Source organism: Arvicola amphibius, chromosome 9 (genome assembly GCF_903992535.2).
Source record: "Arvicola amphibius chromosome 9, mArvAmp1.2, whole genome shotgun sequence".
Taxonomy (NCBI): Eukaryota; Metazoa; Chordata; class Mammalia; order Rodentia; family Cricetidae; genus Arvicola; species Arvicola amphibius.
Window position 1 is genome coordinate 102,328,801 of NC_052055.2, and position 23,705 is coordinate 102,352,505.

At 52.3% G+C, this 23,705-nt stretch overlaps 1 protein-coding gene across 5 annotated transcripts in view; it reads right to left on the bottom strand.

Moving 5' to 3' along the window:
• Window positions 1–125: 125 nt before the first annotated feature.
• The window catches only part of Cdh23 (cadherin related 23), a 331,360-nt gene continuing 307,780 nt past the window's right edge, over window positions 126–23,705 (bottom strand). For 2 of the 5 annotated variants that reach the window (XM_038342222.1, XM_038342223.1), the window contains 26 exons: window positions 22,706–22,808; window positions 21,367–21,492; window positions 20,270–20,473; window positions 19,159–19,617; window positions 15,569–15,685; window positions 13,950–14,174; window positions 13,211–13,380; window positions 12,829–12,966; window positions 11,787–11,906; window positions 10,742–10,919; window positions 10,386–10,597; window positions 8,870–9,061; window positions 8,606–8,719; window positions 7,770–7,899; window positions 7,424–7,675; window positions 7,186–7,347; window positions 4,865–5,121; window positions 4,460–4,557; window positions 3,527–3,647; window positions 3,366–3,445; window positions 3,079–3,119; window positions 2,928–2,988; window positions 2,399–2,528; window positions 2,164–2,286; window positions 1,775–1,879; window positions 126–1,088 (listed from right to left, as the gene is read on the bottom strand). In XM_038342222.1, coding sequence (XP_038198150.1) covers window positions 762–1,088; window positions 1,775–1,879; window positions 2,164–2,286; window positions 2,399–2,528; window positions 2,928–2,988; window positions 3,079–3,119; window positions 3,366–3,445; window positions 3,527–3,647; window positions 4,460–4,557; window positions 4,865–5,121; window positions 7,186–7,347; window positions 7,424–7,675; window positions 7,770–7,899; window positions 8,606–8,719; window positions 8,870–9,061; window positions 10,386–10,597; window positions 10,742–10,919; window positions 11,787–11,906; window positions 12,829–12,966; window positions 13,211–13,380; window positions 13,950–14,174; window positions 15,569–15,685; window positions 19,159–19,617; window positions 20,270–20,473; window positions 21,367–21,492; window positions 22,706–22,808 — 4,245 coding nt within the window. In that variant the 3' untranslated portion in view covers window positions 126–761. Of the gene's footprint in view, window positions 1,089–1,774; window positions 1,880–2,163; window positions 2,287–2,398; window positions 2,529–2,927; window positions 2,989–3,078; window positions 3,120–3,365; window positions 3,446–3,526; window positions 3,648–4,459; window positions 4,615–4,864; window positions 5,122–7,185; window positions 7,348–7,423; window positions 7,676–7,769; window positions 7,900–8,605; window positions 8,720–8,869; window positions 9,062–10,385; window positions 10,598–10,741; window positions 10,920–11,786; window positions 11,907–12,828; window positions 12,967–13,210; window positions 13,381–13,949; window positions 14,175–15,568; window positions 15,686–19,158; window positions 19,618–20,269; window positions 20,474–21,366; window positions 21,493–22,705; window positions 22,809–23,705 lie in introns of those variants that run through there. The other 3 variants (XM_038342224.1, XM_038342225.1, XM_038342226.1) reach the window with 2 other exon arrangements.

Here is a 23,705-nt window from a genome sequence, read left to right on the forward strand (position 1 = left end):
TCAGCCAGAGACATGTGGGTTCTGAGTCCACTGCCCCTGCCCCTTATAGCCACTCCTGGCCAAGAGGCCCCTCCCATCCCCCAGAACCTCATACGTCACCAGAGTCAGTGCATTGCTGGTTCCACGTGAGTCGCTTTTCTTTTTAAACAGAGCATTCCAGAAACTTTCATTGAGTATCAGTTAAACAAAACCTGGAGGAAATCTTGAGGGAATAACTTAATTTAGAAATACACACAAACACTCTACATTCGGAACCCAAGGGAACATCGGTCATGTCTCTCAACGAAGCACGTCAAGAAGACAGGGAGATGGGACGGGTACTGGGTTGCTGACATCAACCTGGTGTGTGCAGGGCAGGGAGCCACTTGGATGTCCAGCAGGCCAAAGTCTAGTGGGACCTGAACTGAGGCAGGGGTGTGCCGGCAGAGTTGTCGCGTCTGTGCGGGACCTCTGCCCCGTTGTGGTTGCATAGGGAGGGTCTGCGCTGGTCCTCAGTCTCTGGGGGCTCCCCCAGCGACCCTCCTTACCTTGTCCTTAGACACTTAGCATTTTTAAAGTTAAGTTTTCTTAAAAAAATAACCGATTTTATGAAGGTAGAGATCAGATGCTGAACCAGTATCTGGCAGGAGGCCGATCTGAACAGCCGTGCAGGCTGTCAGGGCCAGCCCAAGGTCGTTCACGAAGGCTGGACTGGGCAGAGAGTTGGCCATGCTCCCGCCCTGGAGGGTAGTGGGTGGGCTGCTCAGCAGCGAGGCTCTACATCACAGCTCTGTGATTTCCAGGGGGCTCTCCATGATCACGTCTCGAAGCTTGTGCAGAGGGGTGGACTTGGCTGACTCTGTGCGGGCGTTGCGCTCAAAGGCCACTGCCTCTGAGGCTGTCAGAGTCTCCAGCGAGCGGTCCAGCCCCTTCTGGTCATCCTCCGGCAAGCTATTGAGGTCAGTGGCCAGCAGGGTACCTGTGCTGCCGTGCACCATGTGGATTCCGTCTGGGCCCTTGAGCTCCATGGGTGGCTTGTGGCGGAAACGGAGGCTGCCCTGGCCTGGGCTGTGGTCCCCTGGCTCCTCCTCCAGCTCAGTGTGGATCAGCTGCAAAAGGTGGGACAACCTTATGGATACAGAAACCACAGAGGGCTGTGCCTAAGGTTTGAGTAGGTGACTCCAGAGCTGTACTGGCTGTAACTGCTGCTTCACTGTCTCCTCTAATGGATCCACTCAGCAGGCCTGCCAGCCTTCTCAAATGGAGGGCAGAAGCTGGATATTAAAAGGGTTACCACATATCATCAAATGCATCAATCTGTGGTGTCTGGGTTTGTAACGAAGTTGACTTTAAGCATGGCCAGGTAGAACCTCCCCAGAAGTGGGAGGAGCACATTGGCTCCGCCCAGGCTTCTGTCCCTGTTGGTAACACACACTGGTGAAAGCCAGTGTAACTCAATCTCTAGTTGCTGGAATAGTAGCTAATGTAGGACTACTTGGCCCCTTTGACTCATTTCTTAAAGTGAAGATCCCTTAGTAGGTGGTTTGGGGTTCTTGGGTGGAAAGATCCCAGAGTCCAGACAGTACAACCTTCTTACTGAATTCTGGAGCCACCTCTAGCACCAGCCTTTGGGCTTGACTGTGAGGTGAGAGAGGGGAGGGGGAGAGGAAGAGGAGCAGAGATAGAGAACTCTCCAGTGTCAGGGTGGTAGAGTGTGGGAAAGCAGCAGCATCCCCAGGAATGGGGCACAGCACACTGGCACACAGACCCCCCACTCCCGAGGCTACCTCGCTACCTCGGAGATGGAGGAATGGCAGGAGGAGGCTTTTTGCACCATCCGTTGTGCAAAGAGTTTTTTGAGCCGTAGGTAATCCTCCAGGACCACCTTCAGCAGCGAGCCCTGAGGGAAGGAGAGGGTTAACTCTCCACTTAGGCTGGCACCTGCCTTACCCCCCTTGCACACACTCCCGTGGCAGTGAGGGGGGCACAGGTGTCCAGCCCTAGAGCAGAGAACATGGGAGGAGAACACGATCACTGGCCAGCCTTTGAGACACCACAGACCTCACTAGTCCAGACTCCCTTCAGTCCTGATACAAGGCAGGTCCAGATAAACCTACAGTTTCTATCTCCCTGCATCCTTAACATTCAGATTCTGGTTACAGGATTGCACAAGGAAGGGCTCACCTTAATAGGCCCCTCTCGAATGATCTGGCCCAGCTTGGCAATGTTGTCATATTCTTGGATGGCTGCACGCAGGTATCTGTCATCATCAGGTTTGACTGCTGCCGGCTCACGCCCAAAAGTCCCCTGGAGAGAGGGAGCATTGGCTGGAGCCAAGAGGTTGACATCACATGCAGACAGCAGAGGGGACCACCCTCCAAGGTCTCCAGCTTGATCACAGGCTGCTACCCTGGCTCACATGGGTGCGGGTGGGGCTGTTCCACAGATCTGCAATCTCACTCAGGTTCTCAGGCAGGTCATCCTCATGCTCAGCCTGCGCAGCCAGCTCCAGGTTCCGGCAGAAAGGGTCCAGCCACACAGGGTTGGCTCTGCAGTTGGGGAGTGGGACAGGGTGGGCAAGATGCCTATAATTATAGCTTTGCTTCTAAGACCCGCCCATTTCCTTGGCCAGCCATGGTGCCTCCCACAGGTCTGCATAAGAACTCTGCCATGGTACCTGTGGCTACATCCTTCTATCCTAGGATCCTGCTAGAGCCAGGACTGCACACCAGTCTGGGTCAGCTTTGTCAGGGAAGCCTTACCCACTCCCTATGCCCCTTGTAATCTAGACCCGGACAGCACATTTCTGAGAGTGCAGAGAAGTGACTAGCCCACTAGGGGGTGCCCACACTCCATGTTTCAGCCAGTGGCTGCTACAGATACTTCTCACTAGCTGGGGACTGCGGGGATCTCCAAAGGGGATCCACAGACTTGAGGAGCCCACACACCCGTCAAAGGAGTATTTGTTGGTATTGGGCATGTCCATGATGTCAATGAAGCCACGGTTCCCTGCAGGGAGAGGATTTGAGTGAGGAGGGAAAGAGTCCAACCAATAGGAGCACCTGGCCGCCTTACCGGGGGCCCCCAGTCTTCGCTCACCTGCAGAACCAGCCACAATGGCCTTGAGCTTCCTCTTGTGTCTGGAGAGAAAGAGGGGGAGTGGGGAAAAGAGGAGGAGAGGGAGAGGGGAGGAGAGGGAAGAGTAGAGGGGGAAAAGAGAGAAGGGGAGATAGGAGAGGAAGGGGAGGGGAGGGGAGGGGAAAGGGAGAGAGAGTCAATCAGGGAATCTGTCCTGCTATCCCTGGTCATTGGCCCTGTCTGCCTTGGTGCCTGCTGACCAGGAGACCTTGACCACTCTGGTTCAGGCCAGAGGTGGAGTCACTCACACGGTCCTGTAGTACCAGTTCATGAGGACGAAGAGCATGGCAGCCAAGAAGAGAAGGATGGCTAGGACAATGATGGCCATCTGTGGAGACAGCAGGCCAGCCATCAGCAGGCAGATTCGGGGGCACGGCCCAGACCCCAGGGACTGGCCCAGCAAGGTTACCTGCAGGGCAGACATGTCATCCGGCAGTCGGACAGAGATGGCAGGCTGCACGTCCAGGACATTGTAGTTCCGGAAGAGGTTCCGCAGCTGCTCCTTGTTCTCATCGATCATCTGGATGACCCTGCACAAGGGCCGCAGTCTCTGCTCCATCTCTGCCACCCACTGCCTCCAAGAGGCCACCACCCTCCACCCTGGGGGCAGTGTGCTCCACTCCCACCAGTTCACATTCTGCTCTGAAGCTTCGCAAGAGAAAAGCCACCTAGCTGGGAGAGCTTAGCGTCTTACAGGCCCCCCAAGCCTGTGTCCAAGAGAAAAGCCACCTAGCTGGGAGAGCTTAGCGTCTTACAGGGCCCCCAGGCCTGTGTCCAAGGTCTTAATGGACTCCAAATGGACACTTTAATGGACAAGAAGTGTGTCATGATTTCAATAGGAAAGGCACCAATAAGCTTATTGATTTGAATGCCTGGTCACCAGGGAGCAGAACTATTAGGAGGTGTGGCCTTCTTGTTGGAAAGAGTGTGTCACTGAGTAAAGGTGGGCATTGAAGTTTCAGGTGTTCAAGCCGGGTCTCTCTGTCTGCTGCCTGTGGATCTGGATGTAGACTCACAGCTACCTCCCCAGCACCATGTCTGCCCTTGTGCCACCATGCTTCCCACTGCGACAACCATGGGCTAAATCTCTGAACCGTAAGCCAGCCCCAACTCAATGTTTTCACTCATAGAGTTTCCACTATCATGGTGTCTCTTCACAGAAACCCTAAGTCAGAGAGTGAGGCCCAGAAGGATGAGCATAGCTCTTGGTGTCTCTTATTCTTCCCCAGCTCTGACCATGCACAGAGGCCAATAGCAGAGTTCCTGTCTCCTTTGGAGGTTCCTATCCCTCAAAACAGGCAGGCAGGCCAGGCACTCCCCCCCCGCCCCCACACACACCTACCTGTCCACATCCAGAATGCGGTTGGTGTCCCGGTTCACCACGTGAATGAGTAACTCTGTCTGCGCAAAGTTCACCCGCCCCTTCTTGTCCACGTGGAACTGGGGGAGAAGGGAGTTTGTGGGGTCAAGCTTATATAGTGGAGAGGAGGGGATGGGAATGGGATGGGCAGGCATCTTGCAGGAGCCCATCCAGCATATCTGATAAGACCTATCACTACCAAGTCTCCCTGATGTGGGCACTAACTTCTACACAGGGCTCATTCCTAATTAGCCTTATTTATAGATAAGGGGATGGAACCCCCAGGCCTGGGACCATCCCTCAAAGCCATGAGGATATGAAGTGACTAAGAAGAGATCTCATCTGCCCCTTCTCTTTCCACTGCTCAGTCCCAGGGCCCCGGGGCACCTGCACATCATCAGTGTTGACAATGGCGCCGGTGATGTTGGAGAGCAGGCGGATAAACTCCTCCTCAAAGCCACGCACACGGTCTGGGATCTCATTGATGACTATCTTAACACGCTGGTCGTCCCTCAGGATATAAATGCCGATGATGGCAGTATCATTGTGACCAGCCAGGTCTCGGGCCACAATGTCTACCACAAAATATCCAGGACTGTAGGCCATGAAGAGATCAAAGGTACGTAGGATGCCATCGACACTCCCTGTGAAAGAATCCGGGGGGATGGCACAGCTCAGGGGCTACACACTGATGCTGAACCCCATCCCCTATGCCCACATCCTTGGGAAGAGGTCATTTTTTCACCCCCTCACCCTGAGTACTGGGGTTATGGGCATATGTCACCATGCCTGGCTGAAATCCCCTTATTTTAATGATTACTCCAAGTTTTTGTTTAAACACTTCATTTTAAATAAAATAACTGCAGTCTCTCCTGTCCAAAAACGATTACCAATTCTGAGATCCATAGAGCAGTGGTCCTCAACCTTCCTAATGCTGTGACCCCTTTAATACAGTTCCTCAGGTTGTGGTGACCCCCAACCATACAATTATCTCATTGCTATTCCATAACTGTAATTTTGCTACTGTTAGGAGTCTTGACGTAGATATGTGACATGCAGATGGTCTTCGGCGACCCCTGTGAGGGGGTTGCTCGACCCCCAGAGGGGTTTTGACCCACAGGTGGAGAACCCCTGTACTAGCCACATGTACTTCAGAATCCCACAAACACAACAGAGACACCTGGAGATGGCACAGCCTAGATGATTGTGAGAAAGACAGGCCTGGAGTTAAAACCTGCTGCTTTCTATCTGGCGGCTAGCTCCCTCACTTCTCTGCAACCGGGTTTATTAAAGAGCAGCGAGGGCTGGGATCATAGCTCAATGGCGGTGCCTGCCCATCACACCCAAGGCCCTGGGTTCAATTCCTGGCTTCACATTAAAGAAAGGCAGTGAGAGTACAGGGAAAGGGGCTGGCATCCGGCTATATAACTCGAGCAGGTGGGATCTAAACTAGACCTTGAAGGACAAAGGAGGCATATCAGGCACGAGGGAGGTTGGGATGGCATCGAGGAAGTAGAAAGGCAGAAGGGTCAGGGCCTAGGGGCAGATGGAGTAGACTAGCCAAGGCAGTTTGGCTTATCCGGAGACAGCCCATATGGATGGTGGAGGGCTATGAGGCCAGAAGCAGGGACTAGAAGGAAGACATGGGAGCCCTGGGTCTCAGGCCAAGTCTTCCTGGCAGTCAAGGCTGACACACAGATGAGGAGCCCATGTAAGGTGGGAGAGTAATGGGTGCCTTGCAGGCCCTGCCCCATAGTATCTTGCCCGTACACACAGGGAAAAGCTCTAGCAATGTGTACATTCATAGCTGGGCTGCCAGCTCCCTGGAGTGCCTTGCCCGATGCCTGACATACAAGAGAAGGGGGACAAATGCAAAGATGGGGAGCATCGTGGAAAAGGGGATGGGGAAGGGGTGGATGACAGAGAAAGGGAGGGGTAGTTGGGTAGATGAATGGGTGGACAAGAAGATGAGAAAAGCAAGAGGACTTAGATGCAGCTCGGTGATAGAGCTTGCCCAGTCTGCATGAAGCTCTGGGTTTCATCCCTAGCACTGTGTAAAATAGGAGTGTGACCCCAGTACTTGGGAGGTAGAGACGGGAAGATCAGGCACACGAGATTTTTTTTCTTTTTTTTTTTTTTTTTTTAATTGAGACAGGGTCTCACTATATGGCATTGGCTGTCCTGGAACTCAATACCTAGACAAGGTTGGCCTCAAACTCACAAAGATCTGTCTGCTTCTGTCTGCTGGAATTAAAGGCATGCACCACTGTGTCTGGCTCAAAATTATATAGAGATCTCAAAGCTGGCTGGTCTACACAAGACCCTGCCATTTAAAAAAGTAAAATAAAAAACAAGGCTGGCGAGATGACTCAGTGGGTAAAGGCACTTGCCACCAAGCCTGATGACCTGCTTTTGATTTCTGGGGACTCACAGAGTGAAGGAGAGAACCAATTCCTTCATGTTGTCTTCCGACTTCTCTGCATGAGTTCTGTGGGCACGTACCCCCGCAAATAAATAAAAATGTACCCCCCCACACACACACATAGAAAAAGAGTTCATGTACAGATGAAGGGACAAATAGGTAAAGAACAGACAGAATAGCAGAAACGGGTGGGCGGACAGAAGGGCTGACGTGGATGACCACCTAGGACTGTGCCAAACAGACTCCATCTCAGGACTGAAGTCCATGCACTGACTGGGGCTCCTACCCATGGTGAAGACCTGGCCCACATCCTCAGAGTCGTTGGCAAGGGCCCGGAAGTAGTGGATAGCCAGAATGCCGTAGAAGACCAGGCTGTTGTTGCCAATATCCGCATCCAGGGCCAGCACCTGGATCAACTCCGAGCCGACCTTGGCATCGGTGGCCACTCCTGTGGGAACAGGCAGGCCACGTAAATGTCAGGGAAGGAGCCACCCACGCCCTCAGGCCCCGGCTGGTCCCTGCACCTGCGGTGTACTCAGCCTTGGTGAAGCGCGGCGGCTGGTCATTGACGTCCTCCAGCACAACGCGCACCTCCTGCAGGGTGAGATCAGTCAGCAGATCGAGGGCTGGGGAGGGTCCTCGGGGAGGGGTCCAGCTGTGGTTGCTGGACGCTTTGACAATGAAGGAGAAGACGGCTTCCTTTTCCCGATCTAGGTCTCTGAGCACCAGCAGGCGCCCGTCAGGTTGCAGGTGGAAGTTCTTGTCCTCGTTACCAGCTGTGGGCAGACGGGGCACAGGGTGAGTGGAGGGGCACTCAGAGGCCTCTGCAAACCCGGGGCCGATGGGGCACTGGCTCCATTGACCCCCCACCTGCAATGAAGTAGTACACGATAGCATTGGGACCCTCATCTGCGTCCACAGCGCCTGTCACGTTGCCCACCAGGGTACCACGGGGTGAGTGTTCGGGCACAGTCAGCAGCTGATACTGGGGGCTTCCCTTCTATAAGAGAGGAAGTAGTTACAGGAGGCACAAGCTCCAGCTCTGGCCAGAGGACCTTGGGTATCGGCTTTGTGGGTTTGAGGATTTTGTTGCCTAGAGAGTAAGCAGAATTACTATAACCTCCGTGAGGACAGGATTTAACCTCTAGTTTATCCCCAGGGTCTACGTCCCAACAAGCGTTCTCTTATGCGCATGCACACAGCCTCTATTGGACACCCATCCATATATGTATGTATGTATGTACGTACGTATGTATGTATGTATGTATGTATGTATGTATGTACGTATGTACGTATGTGTGTGTGTATGTATGTATGTACAAATACACAGACACTACCAAACTCGTACCATTCAGTTTTGCTGTCCACTTTTGAGTTTTGACTCAAGACTCCAAAGTCATTTTCATGCTGTGTGCATGCACACATATGATGAACATGCCTATATGTGCATCCAAAGGCAAAGGTGTTGGACATTTTTCCTTTTTGGATCACTAAGTGAGGCCTTGCATTAGTGCCCAACTTTGAATGCCCTAGGGGTTTGAGGGAAGCACTGTTTCTGTAGTCAGGAAATCTAGACGGAGGCTCACTGTGTGCTAACCAGATGTGTATCAGGGCAGAGTACAGGCATGTGTGGATGGGCATGTGTGGGTTCACAGATGGTGAGACCCTGTGGGGGTGTCACTGCCACAGGGGATGGGTAAGCTCACAGGAGGCCTCACGAAGAGGGGCTCATTGTCATCGATGTCTTCCAGGGCCACCTGCAATGGCTGCATCGTCTCGTATGGCACTGGCTGGCCCAGGTCACTGGCCACCAAGATGAGCTGGAGGTGAGGGAGCCCAGTCAGAGGGGAAAGATAGGGTTGGAGGTTGGCTTAGGGCCCCAAGGAAGCTCAGTGGAACAAGTCTCCCTGAGGTGGTCCAGCAGCAACCCACATACCCGACCCCCTCCCGACTTCAGCCCCTCCCCTTACACTGTACACTGCCTGCTTCTCGCGATCCAGGCGCTGAGCCGTCTGGATGAGCCCGCTAACTGGGTCGATGGTGAAGTACTCCCAGTCGCGGTTGCCTGCTGTCTTTAGGAAGCTGTATCGCACTGCCCCGTTGAGTCCTTCATCCTTGTCGGTGGCATAGACCTCATACACATTGGAACGTAGAGGGATCTCCTGTGGGGGTCATGGGAGGGGGTACCTGGGCATGAAAAACCCCAGAGCCAGTACCCTGGTGAGCTCTTAAATCCTTCGTTTCCTCATTTCTCCAAGCCTCAAGGGCCTGCGTTCTTTTAAGATTTGTCTATGACATGGAAGACTGTAGTCATTTGCTGGCCCCGCCCTCAGGGTGCCCCAGCAAGAACATGGTTCTTGACTGTTACAAAACTCTCAGCGCAGCCTGGCTTCATTGTTTTCTCATTGTTTATAATAAGTAGAAGCTCCAAGTGGCAGTCATCTGGATCTCCCCAACTACAAAGCCCTTGAAGAGAAAGCTTAGCAAACAGAGCCTTTGGTGCGGAAAAGAATTAGATTATTATTAATTTATGTACCATTTCCCGTCACAAAAAAAGATTTGAAGCGATTGACAGGAATATATGAATTTAAATGAGATTGAACGAGTTATAAAAAAAAATAGGGTAAAAGAAGAATATAATTAGCATAAGATAGAAGTGCCCCAATTCTCTGGCAGGGTCATTTGAGGGGGTTACGCCACTGTGAGCTCCCTAGTGGGCAAAGCGAAAAGGACCAATGTATCACAACACCAGGCCCAGTGTTCCCCAGAGCTTAGTCTTGAGATCATTTTCTCCCACAGGACCTCAAAAGGCAGACGACTAGATGACCTCAGCATTGGTGTTCTGAGATAAGGGATTTGCTTGAGTCTGTGGGGCAAATTGGGTCAAGCCAGAGATATCCCAATTATACCACCAAGGACCACTGACTGGGGCCTTAGGGTGGAAGGGACGAGCAGAAGACAATGCATTTCCCCTAACTGGATCAGCCATCTAGCTAGACTAACTGGCGTTAGACCAAAGAATGAGAAAACCCGAGCTGTGCATTTTGGTATCAGCAGGACCAGTAGACAGACGGAAGGGCCCTGTGTTTATTTTGAACTATGTCTGGGGGAAGTGGGTGGCAGGAGACCAGATACTCCCTGGTAGAGTCGACGAGCAAGAGATGATGTGTGTCCTATTATTAGGTCCATTCTCAGATGGAAACAAGACTTGCAGAAGGCACTTGCTCAAGGTCATTGCTTGAGCAGCCAAAGAGTTACGCTTGCACCTAGATCCTTTCCTGGCACCACCTACAGAACTACCCAACCCTCAAGATCTTCTTTGAGTGGCACTGGGCAAGTCCGCTCTCCTTGTGTGGACTCAGTTCCCACACTCTCACAGTGGCAGTCTCTACTCTGCCAGATGGTGAACGCAGGATGGTTGCAGTCAGTGGGCTGAAAGTGGGAACTGAGCGTCAGAGAGAACACTGGCCCCAGGATCAGGAATACCTCTTTGATGTGCAGGATAGTACCATTGGGTGGACGCACAAAGACAGGGCGGTTGTCATTGACATCGATGACCTCCACCAGAAGCATGGTGGTGCCCCAGAGGGGGGGCTCTCCACCATCCGTGGCCACGACAGTCAGGTTGAACCTCTCATAGGACTGGAGTGGCCGCTGCGTGGTCACCAGGCCAGAGTCCATGTCCACGGAGAAAGCCTCTGGCAGTGGGAGAGAACAAGGGAACGGCCTCACTGAGATGGCCTTCCTGTCTCCTCCTCCTCCTTGCCCCAGGACTGTAGACATGGCAGCTTGCCCCTCCCCACCCTCTAAGCCCTCCTGGGCATCAAGGGAAGGCCATATACCCATTCCAGGGCCCTCGAGAGAGTAGGTCAGTTGCCCATTGGAGCCCTCATCCTGGTCAGTGGCTAGCATGGTAATGACCGAGGTGCCCGCTGGTTCATTCTCGTACACACTCGTGCTGAACTGCGGTTTGGAGAACTGAGGCCGGCAGTCATTGACATCGAGTACTCGGATCACCACCTGGGGAGGCCACAAGACAGTGAAGGGGCTTCCTTGGGAGACCCCATCCCACAAGGGCAAAGTGGAGTAGGGGAGGGACAGGGCACTATGACCGTGGAAGGCATTACCATTTAATTAAGTAAATTACTTTATGTTTTGAGACAGGGTCTTAAATGGGCTCTCCTGGAACTTGCTATGTAGACCAGGCTGGCCTCAAACTCACAGAGTTCCTCTTGCCCCTGCCTCTCAACTGGTGGGATTAAAGGCGTGTGCAACCACAACCATCTGTATTTTTACTTTTTGAGCCAGGGTCTTAGGCTGGGGGTATAGCTTGGTTGATAGAGTGCTGGTCTCTTTGTAGTTAGGTATTCATGAGGTTCTGGGCTCATCTCCAGCCCTTCATCCACTAGGCCCGGCTGTACAGCGCAATAAGCCTAGCAATTGGGAGGTAGAGGCAGGAGGATCAGGAGTTCAAGGTCACCCTCAGCTGCATGAATCTTAAGCTACCTTGGGATACATAAGAACCTGGAGTCACAGCATCTCCAAGGTTGAGGCAGGGAAGGCCTCTTGTATGAGGACGACATAAGGTACACAGTGAGACTTTGTCTCAAAAACTGAAAAAATAAATAAAAAGGAGCCATAAGTAGTTTTCACTACCGTACTGTTTTGTTGGGACTGGACCGTGAAGACACACAAGTGCCTTCTGCGTCACACCTAGGTGTACTAGGCTGTTCATGCGACATTTGGGGATGAGAGGCTTCTCCCAGACAGTCAACCTCATTTCTTTCCTGGCAGTTGGGGGGTGGTGGCCTTGTTCCCACTCAGAACAGTCAGTCATTCTCTATGGACTTAGTTTGCTGCTCCCTGCTCTAGGCTGCTGTTCCTCACCTGCACCGAGTTCTCTCGACGGTTACTGGCCACATCCCCTGGGTTGTCTTTGGCCAAGGCAGTTAGGATATAGTGGTCCTTCTTCTCCCGGTCCAGAGAGGACAGCACATAGATGTCACCCTAGTTGGAAGAGGAGGCTTTCAGGCGATTCATCAGTTTGATGTGTTTGCTTAGCATCTACTATGGACAGACACTATTAGAGTCTGGAGGTCATGCTGGGGGGGGGGGGGGGGGTGACCTCTCGTCTCCATGATGCCCGCGTTCTTGCCCTTACTATTGTGTTCTATTTGAGATGGAGTGATCACCCAGGCTGCAGCCAACTGCCTGACCAGCATCTAGCATAGAGTATCTACTCTGATAACAGGCACTGTTCTTAATGCCAGGCACCATACCCGAGTGCTCACACTAAGCAGGGTAAACCCTCCTGAAGGGAATGCACACAGAGAAACAGGAGGGCAACTCCTGGAACCTGGGGAGGCTCGCTGAACAGCCCTGCGCTTTGCGAGGCTGTCTCCTCACCTTGCAAACAGCAGCTCCTGGACCAAGAGGCAGACGCTTGGGCCCCCATCCCATCTTTTCCTGGGAATTTCTACTCTCACGGAAGGCTGAGACTCATGGGGACTTGTGGGTCCCGCCCTTTGGAGCACTTTGCTTCTCTCCATGAAGTACGGGGTCGTGCATACAGCAGATGTTCTAACAACACGCCCAGTTCCCACGGCACGCCTCATGTGACACTTTCAAGAAGTGGTCCCTGGGACTTGTTTCAAGTTTTGGGGCACATCCTGTCACACCAAAGGGCCAGTTCCTAAAGCTGGTGGCCACTTCCTCCCATTTGTACTAGGATATAAGGGGCTGCAGGCTTAACAACACCTGGGACTCTGCAGAGAGTTTGCTGTCCTTAGATAAAGCAACCTGAAGTCTAAAAATGTGTAGGAGACAGGACCCAGAAACGGGGATGTGGGGGGTGCTTTTGGTGACTCTTTAGAGCAGGACTCCGGGCTTTCCCACTCCCAGGGTTAGACCCTCCCAACGGCCTACTTACAGTGTTGGGGTGGATGGCAAACTTGCCCTCTCCATCACCCAGGCTATATTCGATGAGGGCAAAGTTGCCCGAGTCGGCATCGGAAGCAGTGACCCTCAGAATGACTGTGCCCACAGCCACATCCTCAAAAATGGCCTCCTACAGAGAGGGAGGGAGGGGAGAGGTGAGGAGGGGAAAAGGAAGAGGGGAGTATGGTCATCCCTGGAGCCTATGCCCTGCTTAATAATTCCCTGATTGCCATGGTGTTCTGGGGTAGCACGCTGCTCATGTATTTAGCATTCCTGAGCTTCATGGGGGAGGGGGCAAGGAGGAGCAGAAGGCACACCAAAGACCCCAAGGACTAGGTATAGATCTTGACCCTCACGTTGGTCTGGCCACCCACCTGGTAGGAGGGCTGGTCAAAGATGGGGTTGTTGTCATTAATGTCCACAATTTCCAGGTAGACAGGGATCTCAGCTGCGCGGGGTGGGGACCCATTGTCCGAGGCCCTCACTGTGAAGTTAAGCCAGTGCACCTCTTCATAGTCCACTGTCCGGTTGGCGATGACCTTCCCTGAGACACAGAGGCACCACCGATGAGGTGTGGCCACTCTTCATCCTGGGCTCTCTAGACTTTGGGAAAGATCTGGGGCTCTGAGGGGAGGAGGGGCTCCTGGCAAGGAGCATGAATAGGTAACACTGCCCATCGCAGGACAGAGATGGAGGAGAGACTGTCCTCGGTTGTCCTTCTCAACGAAGAGCTAAGAAAGCTCCCTGTAGTCACTGGAATGGGTACCTGTAACCCCAAGGCAACCCTGAGGTACCTCCGTGTCTAAGACCCCATTCCCAAGGGGATATGCTCATAGGAGCTTGGGTGGTAGAAATGGTAGAGGGGGCTCTCTAGGGTTCTGACAGATACCTGTGGGCCTGCGTCCAAGCCAGGACTAGAAAATTCTATCTGCTGCTGGGAGCATCAGAAAAGGATTGGCATGCCAACCATCTTGAATCTGGCCTAGGCCACCACAGGACAGGGGTAGGGGTGGGGCCCCAACTAGATATTGAGAAGTGAGTCACAGTCCCTCTGGGGGCTAACAGGCATGGGTATGCATCCCCTACCCTCGCTCTCGGAGACCCCCCACCTACCTGCGGAAGAGTCTTCAAGCTGGACGTAGCCTGGGGGTGTGAGGTCCAGCAGGGTATAGGTGATCAGCCCATTGAGGCCCTTGTCAGGGTCAACGGCAGCCACAGCAATGAGTGTGGTACCCGGGGTGGCCCCCTCCAGGACCCGCTCTGTGTAGTAGGTGATCCCAAAGGGCTTGAACTGGGGTGTGTTGTCATTGACATCCAGGATGTTGACCGTGAGCTTGGCTGGGGTGCAGGTGGGAGGGAATACCAGGCATAGATCTGTGTTCCACCCTGGTGCCCGCTGCTCCCTTCCCAGCTCTACTGCTCTTTCTTCCCCCCAGCCTATGGCTGCCAAGCTCAGAGGAGAGCAATGTCTCATGTTATTTTATGTGTATGAGATTCCATGCTCGTGTGTGGTGGTGGTGAAGGTGTATATATGTACACATGCATATGTGTATACATTTGTATGGAGGTCAGAGGTCAACCTTAGTGGCTCTTCAGATCTGTCACTTGCCTCGAACTCACCAAGTAGGCTAAAGTGGCTGGTTAGGAACAGTTCAGGGATCTGCCTGTTTTCACCTCCCCAGTCCTGGGATTACAGGTATGTGTTACTGTGCCTAGATTTATTTTAAGCGGGGTGGGGAGGGTGTTTTCGAGATAGGGTTTCCCTGTGTAGCTCTGGCTGTCCTAGGACTTGCTCTAGGACTGGTCTCAAACTCAGAGATCTGCCTGCCTTTGCCTTCCGAGTGCTGGGATTAAGGGTACGGGCCACCACCGCCAGGCTAATGCCTGGAATGCTGTGTGGGTCTTAGGATCAAACTTTCCCTCTGATCTGATCACCGTTCTTCCATAAGAGGAGGGATTTGTATTCTACCAATGGGCTGGGGGCTCTGATGTGGCCTTTGTTCTTTTTGTGGCCACAGTTTTCCAACTAACTTTGAGAGCTAGGATGAAGATGGTTTCTGGCTATTCCTTTGATCCAGCCTTCCCTAGCCCCTCTGAATGATCCCCGCCCTCAGCAGAAGCAGCCTGGGCCTCTGACCTTAAAATCTCAGGGTAAGAGATAAACACACTTCCCTCTGAAACACTTGGGCCTCCAGGCTGAGAAGATAAGCAGCTCAAGCCACCCCAACAACTGTCCTTGTCTTCTGACAGTAGAATGAGACTACCCCATCCCTACGTTTTCCACTGCCCCCTCTGCCTAGCCCAACCATTCCAGCCCATAATAGCTTCCCAGCACGTGCCTCTTCTCTGTCACTGAGCCTGCCCCCCACTGTGGTCTGTGGCCTTGAGTCCCCTTCTTTAGCTCTTTGCTTCCGGCCCTGACCCCATGGCTTCCTATCAGATCACAGTTCCTGCTCCTATTCTAGCCACACCTTGGATTCCAATATTACACTGACACCATCCCCCCTCCCCCTCAGAGTCTAGAGGTTCAGATCCCACACATTTAGGGGCACAGTCACCTTGTGTTCCAAGGTGGTTGTCACTATCCTAAGGTACCCCAACTCCTCAGTAGCCCTGGCAGCTGAGTCCTGGGATTCACCTCCTTACAGCCAGACTTACACTTGGTTTCTAGCCCCTCCCAACCCTCAGATAGCTCTGAGTGGCCCATAAGAGATACTAGCAAGGCATCTTACCATTTGGCACACTGACGGCACGCTCTGGGAGGTCGCTGGCGTTGTCAATCACTGAGAGCGTGACCTCATAGGTAGCAACCAGCTCGCGGTTCAGGGGAGACTTCACCATCACAGACCCTGTGGGCCGGACCAAGTCAGATTCTGCTAGAAGGGGAACCCCATGAAGTCTGGGCTCAAAGCCCCTGCCCTACCACACCCAAATCCTGATAAAGGGCACTAGTCCCTGATGGACCAGGAGACCTGTAGCTGGGATGGCCTATATGTAGCCACTCAAAGAAACTGGGACCCTTTAGTTGATGCTGGTGACCTTTCCTCTCCTTATTGACAAAAGGGGCAAGTATAGCACCACCACAGAGGTTCCAGGGAATCAGAAAAATAAAATGAGACTCTACCAATGAAGTACTTAGAACTTTGCCTGGCACATAAAAGTTCTATGTGATCTTTGAAAATAAAAAAAAAATAACAGCATGATGCAGAACAGCGTTCTGCAACAGCATGAATGTTCTTGGTCCTGCTAAAGAATACACTAAAAAATTGCTGAGGTGAGCCATGCCTAGGAGTGCATATCTGCCATCCCAGCCATGGGAGGCTGAGGCAGGAGGCTTCAAAAACCAAAGCAAGCTGAGCATGGTGGTGCATGCCTGTAATACCAGCTACTCAACAGAGTAAAATAGGGAGCTGGAGAGGTGGCTCATTAGTTAAGAGCACTGGCTGCTCGTCCAGAGGACCCGGGTTTTATTCCCAGCACACACATGGTGGCTCACAAGCATATGTAACTCCAGTTCCAGGGGATCCAACATCCTCTTCTGGTCTCCATGGATATTACATGCACTCAGTGCACAGACACATAAGCAGGCAAAACACCAGTGCACACAAAATAAAAATTTAAGAAACAAATTAAGAAACAGAGTCATTAATTTTTTTAAAAAATGAAACAGAAGTCCAAGATAACTTATCTTAAAATATCTATCTTAAAATAAAAAAAAATGTTAAATATCAGGGCTGGGAATACAGTTTAGTGATGAGCACTTGTTTAGCTTGCCTAGCATACATAGGAAAGGCCTGGTCAATAGTCAGTACCAGAAAAAAAAAAAGTAGATTTTATGCTTTATGTCACAGTTTCACAAATGCTTATATTCCAAAGAAGATCTCCTGGCATCTGGAATGAGTACAACTACCCTAGGGGGACAGGCTAGAGACCCTAGGCATGCCCCTTTGTCCTAAGTATAATGTGACATGGTGCTGATTACAGGACAGGAGTATCTATGTTGATGACAACAGGTTCCTTCTCTTCCCTGATATCTCCCAGAGTCCCCAGCTGCTCCATAAACCAGAGAGAAACTCTTCAGAAGTTCTGGTTTTGCTGGACAGTCAATCTTGTTGGGGCCTTTTTGCCTGTTGGGGCCCGAGTGGCTCATCCTGGTCTCCCCTCATTGGCCCTAGACCAAGATCTCCTCTCTCTTAGCTACCAGGGTCTTACGATACCCTTCCCCCTTGGCAGACCCCCTGCTGGGTTGCTGTCCTCCACAGGTCCCCAGCCATGGGTGGTCACTTACCCTGGGTGGCCGCCTCCTCCTCCTCCTCTTCCTACTCTCGCTCCCCGTCCCCCGGGCTGGGGAGCGAGGTTGGGGAGAGGGCAGCTGCGTTCAGTCTGCAAAGGCTGGGCACGGCCTGGGCCGGCCCCCAGGGCAGGAAGGGTTGGGGTATGAGGCATGGAGGAAGGCAGTGGGGGTGAAGCAGAGAGGAGATGAGGTGGGAAATGACAGAACAGAGCTCAAACCTGTAGGCCTGCCAGCCGTGAGGGAGAAAGAGAGGGTTAACATTGGTTAGTTCAAGGGTGTAGCGAGGAGGGACAGGGCAGGGTGTGGGGGTGGGGTGGTGGCTGTTGGCCAGGGCAGGAGAGGCTAGGATGGCAGAAGGGGTAGAGGGGAAGGGGTGAGAACCCAGCTGAAGTGGAGGGGTTGGAGGATCTGGGAAGAAAGTGTAGGGAAGCCGAGCAAGGGAACTGGGGGCCATGGGGAAGGTGGACAGAGAAGACACTGGAAAGAAAAAATAGAGAGAAAAAGAATCAGTGGAAGGTAGCGGGAACAAGGCAGAGAAAAGTTGGGGGAAGCATGCTATCCAGGGAAGCAGGGGTGGGGTGGCTCTCCATGGTCCTGACAGACCAGCTGGGAACCGCTTTGACCTAGCCCAGACTAGCACAGGATACTACATATTTCAGCAACTTTTCCTTGGGCTTCAAGGGTTATATACTCCCCCCCCCCTTTTTTCTTTTTCTTTTTGGTTGGAAATACAGGTGAGATTGATCCCACTCTGGCCCACTGCATGCTCTGACTGTAGGCATTTCTTTTGGTTTTCATACCTACCCCCAATTCCCTCACACCCCTCCTCTCTCCGACAGAGTGTGCATGTGGTCTATGTGTGTTGAGACTGAGGGTGTAGCTCAGTTGTAGGGTACTGGCGCAGCATGCAGGAGGCCCTGGGTTTTACCCCTCCCATTCTTTGTACAACAGTCATCTCTCTTGGGAGGTAGAAGAAAGAGAATCAAAGTTCTAGGTCATTTTTGTCCATATTACAAGTTCGAGGCCAGCCTAGGCTGCATGAGACCCCATCTCCAACATAAATAAAGTATTCCCAAAAACCATTTTGTTCCTTACAGTTATGCAAATGCTGCCGTGGTATGTAGCTCACTCTACATTTTACTCTTAACAGCAAGCACCTATGACGAAGACACCCCTCACTCTCCATTGCTGTGTGCCCAGCCAATGTCTGCTGCCGCCTGGTATCCCATGGTGTGAGCTCACCACTCTTCCCCCTCTATGCTGCTAGGTCCTGAGGTCTGAACACTCTGATTGCTGCCTGATGGGGACCCTGGTCTGGACTCTACAGCAGTGCAGGAATACCAATGTCCCCATATCACCATCATGACAACAGCACACTGATGTCTACTCGCTATCTATGGGACACTGTGTCGCCTCACTATACATTTCTTCCAATAACAATGATTTTTAGCATTTGTCACTGCCATGCTAATTTTTATGACACTCCATATAAGACTCATGCCCTTCCCTGACTCCCCAGAGGACCAAAACCACTCAACTGTTGGACAAACAGCAAACTGTCAAAATTATAGTAAGCTGGATAAACCACAAAAGATAAAATCATGATTCTGTTTTTATGATAATGGAAGATAAGGGCACAGACATAATTTATAGAAGATTTAAATGCACCCATCAAAGGTGTTTGGCCAAATCTCCTTATTAAGGAAATATGTGCTATTACTGTTTTCCATTTGAACTACAAACACTGAAACTCTGTAATAGCAAATGCCAGCACGGATGTGGGGAGATGGGCACTTCTGCAACACTGTAGGGTGAAGGAGCCAGAAAGGGCTGAGCAGCTTGTCAAGGAGATGGACGGCAGAGGCGAGAGGGAGGGAGGCAGCAGAGGAGCAAGGAAAGGAAGAGGGGTGGAGAAAAAGACAAGAGCACAAAGGGAATGGCAGAGAAAGAGAAGAGGAGGGGAGGGAGACAGAGGGAGGGAGCTAGGATTCTGGGTCCGGGTCAGGAGAGCTAACGCCATTCTCGTACCTGTATTGATATTCACGGCAAAAGCATCTTCCTGGTCAGGCACCAGGCGGTCAGTGTCGTCCTTAGCCACGATGCTGATGATGTGATACTCCAGTTTGGGGTTGAGGTCAAAGTCGATAGCAGTGACGTTGGCAATGACGGTGCCTGGCTCTGCAGATTCCAGCACACTCACTGTCTGGATGGGGTTGAGGAATTCAGGGCGGGAGTCATTGATGTCATCAATCAGGATGGTGATGATGGCTGTGCCTGACAGGGGGACAGTGCCCCGGTCAGTGGCCACCACTGTCAACCTGTAGGACTCCTGTTCTTCTCTGTCGATGGTGGCATTGCCAACACGGATGACTCCGGTGGCTGGGTGGATGAGGAAGCGGTCCTGAGCCCCGGCTTCTATTCGGTAGACCAGCTCCCCGTTGAGGCCACTGTCCTCATCTGTGGCTGTGACTTGAAGGACTGAGAATCCTGCGGGAAGGAATTGGGGAGTAGGTGAGCATTGGGGCCTCTTCTAGAAAGATCAGGGCCTTTTGCTCATTGTGTGGTGTATGTGTATGTGTACATGCGTGTATACGTACATGCCTGTGCATACATGGGAGGATGCCAGACATCATCTTCCATCAATCTCTGCCTTATTTCTTTGAGACAGGGTCTCTCACTGAACCTGGAACTAGACTGGTACCCACTAAGCTCCAGTGATCCTCCTGTCTCCACTGGTACCCACAGCCATGCCCAGTGTTATTTGTGGGTGAGGGATTTGAACTCAGATCTTCATGTTTGCTGAGCAGGCATCCTTATCCTTGGAGCCATCTCTCCACAGCCCAGAACCCTTTATTGATGCTGCAAAAGAGACCTCTCCTCACCAGTCTTGACAGCACATATCACAGTGGTGGCCTCATGTTTCAGAATGTTCATATTATTCCAGGCAACATGTAGCTCCAAACATCCCCCCCCCTTCTTCCCATTAAACTGGATTATGATGAGAATGCTTCTGAATCTATGCTGGTTTAACAGGCAGGCTTAGATGGGCACCACCTTGTAATCCCATCACCACATAACCTCACTTGTGCTCACCTGAGCCTATAAGCCCACACCCCTGCCAATCAGATCCTGGCAGTACCTGGAGGGCAGTTCTCCAGTAGGTGGACAGTGTAAGCGGCAGGACTGAAGGTGGGCCAGTTGTCATTGTCATCTAGGATAGTGACAAGCAGGTGGGCGGTGCCGTTGAGTAGTCCAGCATCCTCAGCTAACAGCAGCAGCTCCAGGAGAGGGGGCGAGAAGGCCTCCCGGTCGATGACGACCCCAGACCTCACAGTCACCATGCCTGGTACCCAGCACCACCAGCCAGGGAGATGTACAGGGTAAGGGATGCAGTGGATAAAGAGAAGAGCCACCATAGCAGGGATAGAGGGGAAAGACACGGTGACTTCTATTTCCTGAAGGTTCAGTTATCCACATCCAGGGGGCACCCATGTTTGCCACGGTTGTCCCTCCTTGGTGGCCTCTGCAGTTCTCAGGGGTCCTGTCTGCTGGGAGTGACCAGGGTAGAGGATTGATCTGCCCATAGAGAGACAGCTCCATAGAGAGACATGTTCCTTAGAGTGACATGCTCTGTAAATATCCGTCACTAGACTAGCCTCCTGTCCTGACCAAACTGTCGGGACATGGCTCTGGGGAGCGAACAGGAGTACTACTTTGGCTATTTCTGGCTGATCAGGGGGTGTTTCTGTCTAGGACACAGGGCATACAGAGAGAAGATGGGGGTTGTTTGCTCAGGCCAAGAGTCTATGCAGCAAGAGGTCCCTAAAGTTGCCTCCACGCTTCTTCTTGGGTTCTCCCACTGAGACTCCTGGGGGAGTCTCCATCCGGTTGCAGTGTGGGTTGTGGGCTATGAGGAACAGGGTCCATACTAAGGAAGAGCCCAAGAGCAGAGGTTCTCAATCTTCCTAATGCTATGACCCTTTCATACAGTTCCTCATATTGTGGTGAACCCTAACCATGAAATTATTTTCGTTGCTACTTCCTAACTGTAATTTTGCTACTGTTATCAATCGTCATGCAAATATCTGTGTTTTCCAATAGTCTCGGGTGACCCCTGTGAAAGGGTGGTTCACTCCCAAAGGGGTCTCAACCCACAGGTTGAGAACTGCTGTCCCAGGCCCGAGGATGGGCCAGTCCCATCCCAGGTTGACTGGAAAGCTTCAGCTCCGTCCTTACCTGTGCTGTTGTGGATATCAAAGAGGTCGCTGTGAGCACCCAGCAGCTGGTAAGTGACTATGGCGTATATATCCTCGTCAGCATCCAGGGCCAGGATAGGCCCATTGAGCACCGTGAGGGGTGTCCCTGAGCCAGAGGAGAGGAGTCACCACAAGCCAGCCTGGTCCCTGCCCTCCCCCCTCCCTGTCCGTGTCCCCCATGACCATGGCTGACAATGGATGAGAGGGGAAGAAGGGGAGGTGGGCAGGGAGCGGGTAGGGAGGCCCTGGGGCGGGCCTGCGGCAGCCTTGGCAGACTGAACGCAGATGCCTGGGAGCGGCCTCAAAGCTCTGCTGGGGAGAAAACACAAGAGCGGTGAGCAAGCCCCTCTGGCCTGCCTATAGCCATGCCTACTTCCCAGCAGCCTTTGAGGCTGGCCACTCCACTGGAGGATCTAGGGGGCTCCCTGGTGTCCCCTCCATGTGTGAGTCTTGTCTGTCCACATGCAAGCAGGTGTTGCTCTATTATAAGGTCAGACTGTACATGGCTATAAACACACATAGTATGTGGGCCTCTGAGTTCATGTGGTAGTGGTTACAAGGACACTGAGAACATTTAAGCTTAGGAGCCCCGGGTTGTGCCCTTGTCTCTCTCTCCTGACGGGCACACTTGCCACGAGTACATCATAGGGCCACCTACATGCCTACGTGTGTCTGTGCCCACGTGTAACTCCACACACATGCCTTGAGGTGGCAGCATACTGGTAAATGCGTGGACGTGTACACCAGCAGATTTAGAAGCCACGTCCACACAGAGGTGACATCCACTCAGAGACAGTACTATCTCACTTATCTCTCCTTCCTGATTCAAAATCAAGGTCTGGGGTGGGGGTAGAGAAGGGTAAGAGGATCTCCTGGAGGCATCAAAGGGAGACAAGGTTAACTAGTGCTGTGCGGACGGTAAGGGCTATGCTGACTAGCTAGGATCCTTGAGCCCACCTCTGATGCCCAATTCCAGGGTTTCTACCCTACATGACTGGGGAACAGGAAAGGTGGGTCCATCAGTCCTCGGCATTCTTTTCACCTTGGATTCCTCTCTCTGAGGGATAGTGAGGCTGCTTTCAGGTCACTCCAGGGTGATCAATATCAATGACTACTCTCATCTCTCCCAAACAGACTAGTGGCCTCATTAGCAGCCCCAGCCCCTGAGCCTTGGAGCTACATACTCCCCTCTGGCACCCTTCTGCACCCCGAGTTCTTTGTCCAGCTCTGGCCCCAGGCACACAGTGCATCCTCAGCCCCCATGGTCCCAGCGGCGTTGCTTGTACAGTAAGAGTTCCCTGAGCGGGCCCAGCACCTACCAGCAGGAGAGTTCTCCATCACCTCTGCCTGGTACGTGCCCTCAGTGAAGAGAGGGTGATTGTCATTTTCGTCAGCCAGACGGACCAGCAGTAAGTCAAAATCCTGTGATGGGCAGAGCAAGAGAGGATGAATGCTGTGTTTTGGACGGAGACCACGCTGAGAGATGGGGGACTGAAAATGCGTCAAGCAGGGATCTAGAGTTCTAGTCTTCTCTTTGTTGGCTGCTCACTGGGTGATCCTGGCAAGATGCCTTTCCCCGATTGGCCTGTCTCCACTTTCCACTCTGATCAATAAGAATCTTAATTGGTTTATGGAAATGGTATGTGGTTGTGGGCCAGTGTGGGTGAAGAAGGTCCTTAGCCACCTACACTGCCTGCTGATTAGGATTTTAGGTTGGATGGTGAGCCCCGGCTTTCAGACCTTCACATCTACCTGATGTTGGCCCAAGTTCACCCATGCTCTCATACCAAGCTGTGCCTCAGACTTATATCCTCCTGGTGCCCCTGAATATGACTCAGCAGCACCAGGATGAGGGCACAGAGAAAGTAACCCTTGCTTTGAAGCTCTGTGACGGACTTGAGGGTAAGATGGCAGCTTAGAAGCCACATTGGACAAGCAACTCATTATATTTAGGGAAACAAAAGAAACAGGAATAGCTGATCACTCTGCCAGCTGATTCTCCTGTCTCCATAGTCCACTTGATTATTGCATCCAAACAACTACCCTAACCACAACCCACACAACTGCCACCACTGCCACAGGCACTGTGGACACGGCAGATCAACCTTCAGTACTTCCATGAGATTTACGGAATTGACACTAGGGCTCCCTGAGATGGCTGCCACTGGGACAGTTTTCTGTGCCAGCAGGGAACCCTGTTCAACAACCACAGACAGCCTACAGATCAATCTCCTTAGCGAATACAAATGCAAACTTCAACACTTGCAAACCTAAACAAAAGACACATTCACGATGATCAACACGATCAAGCTGGTTTCC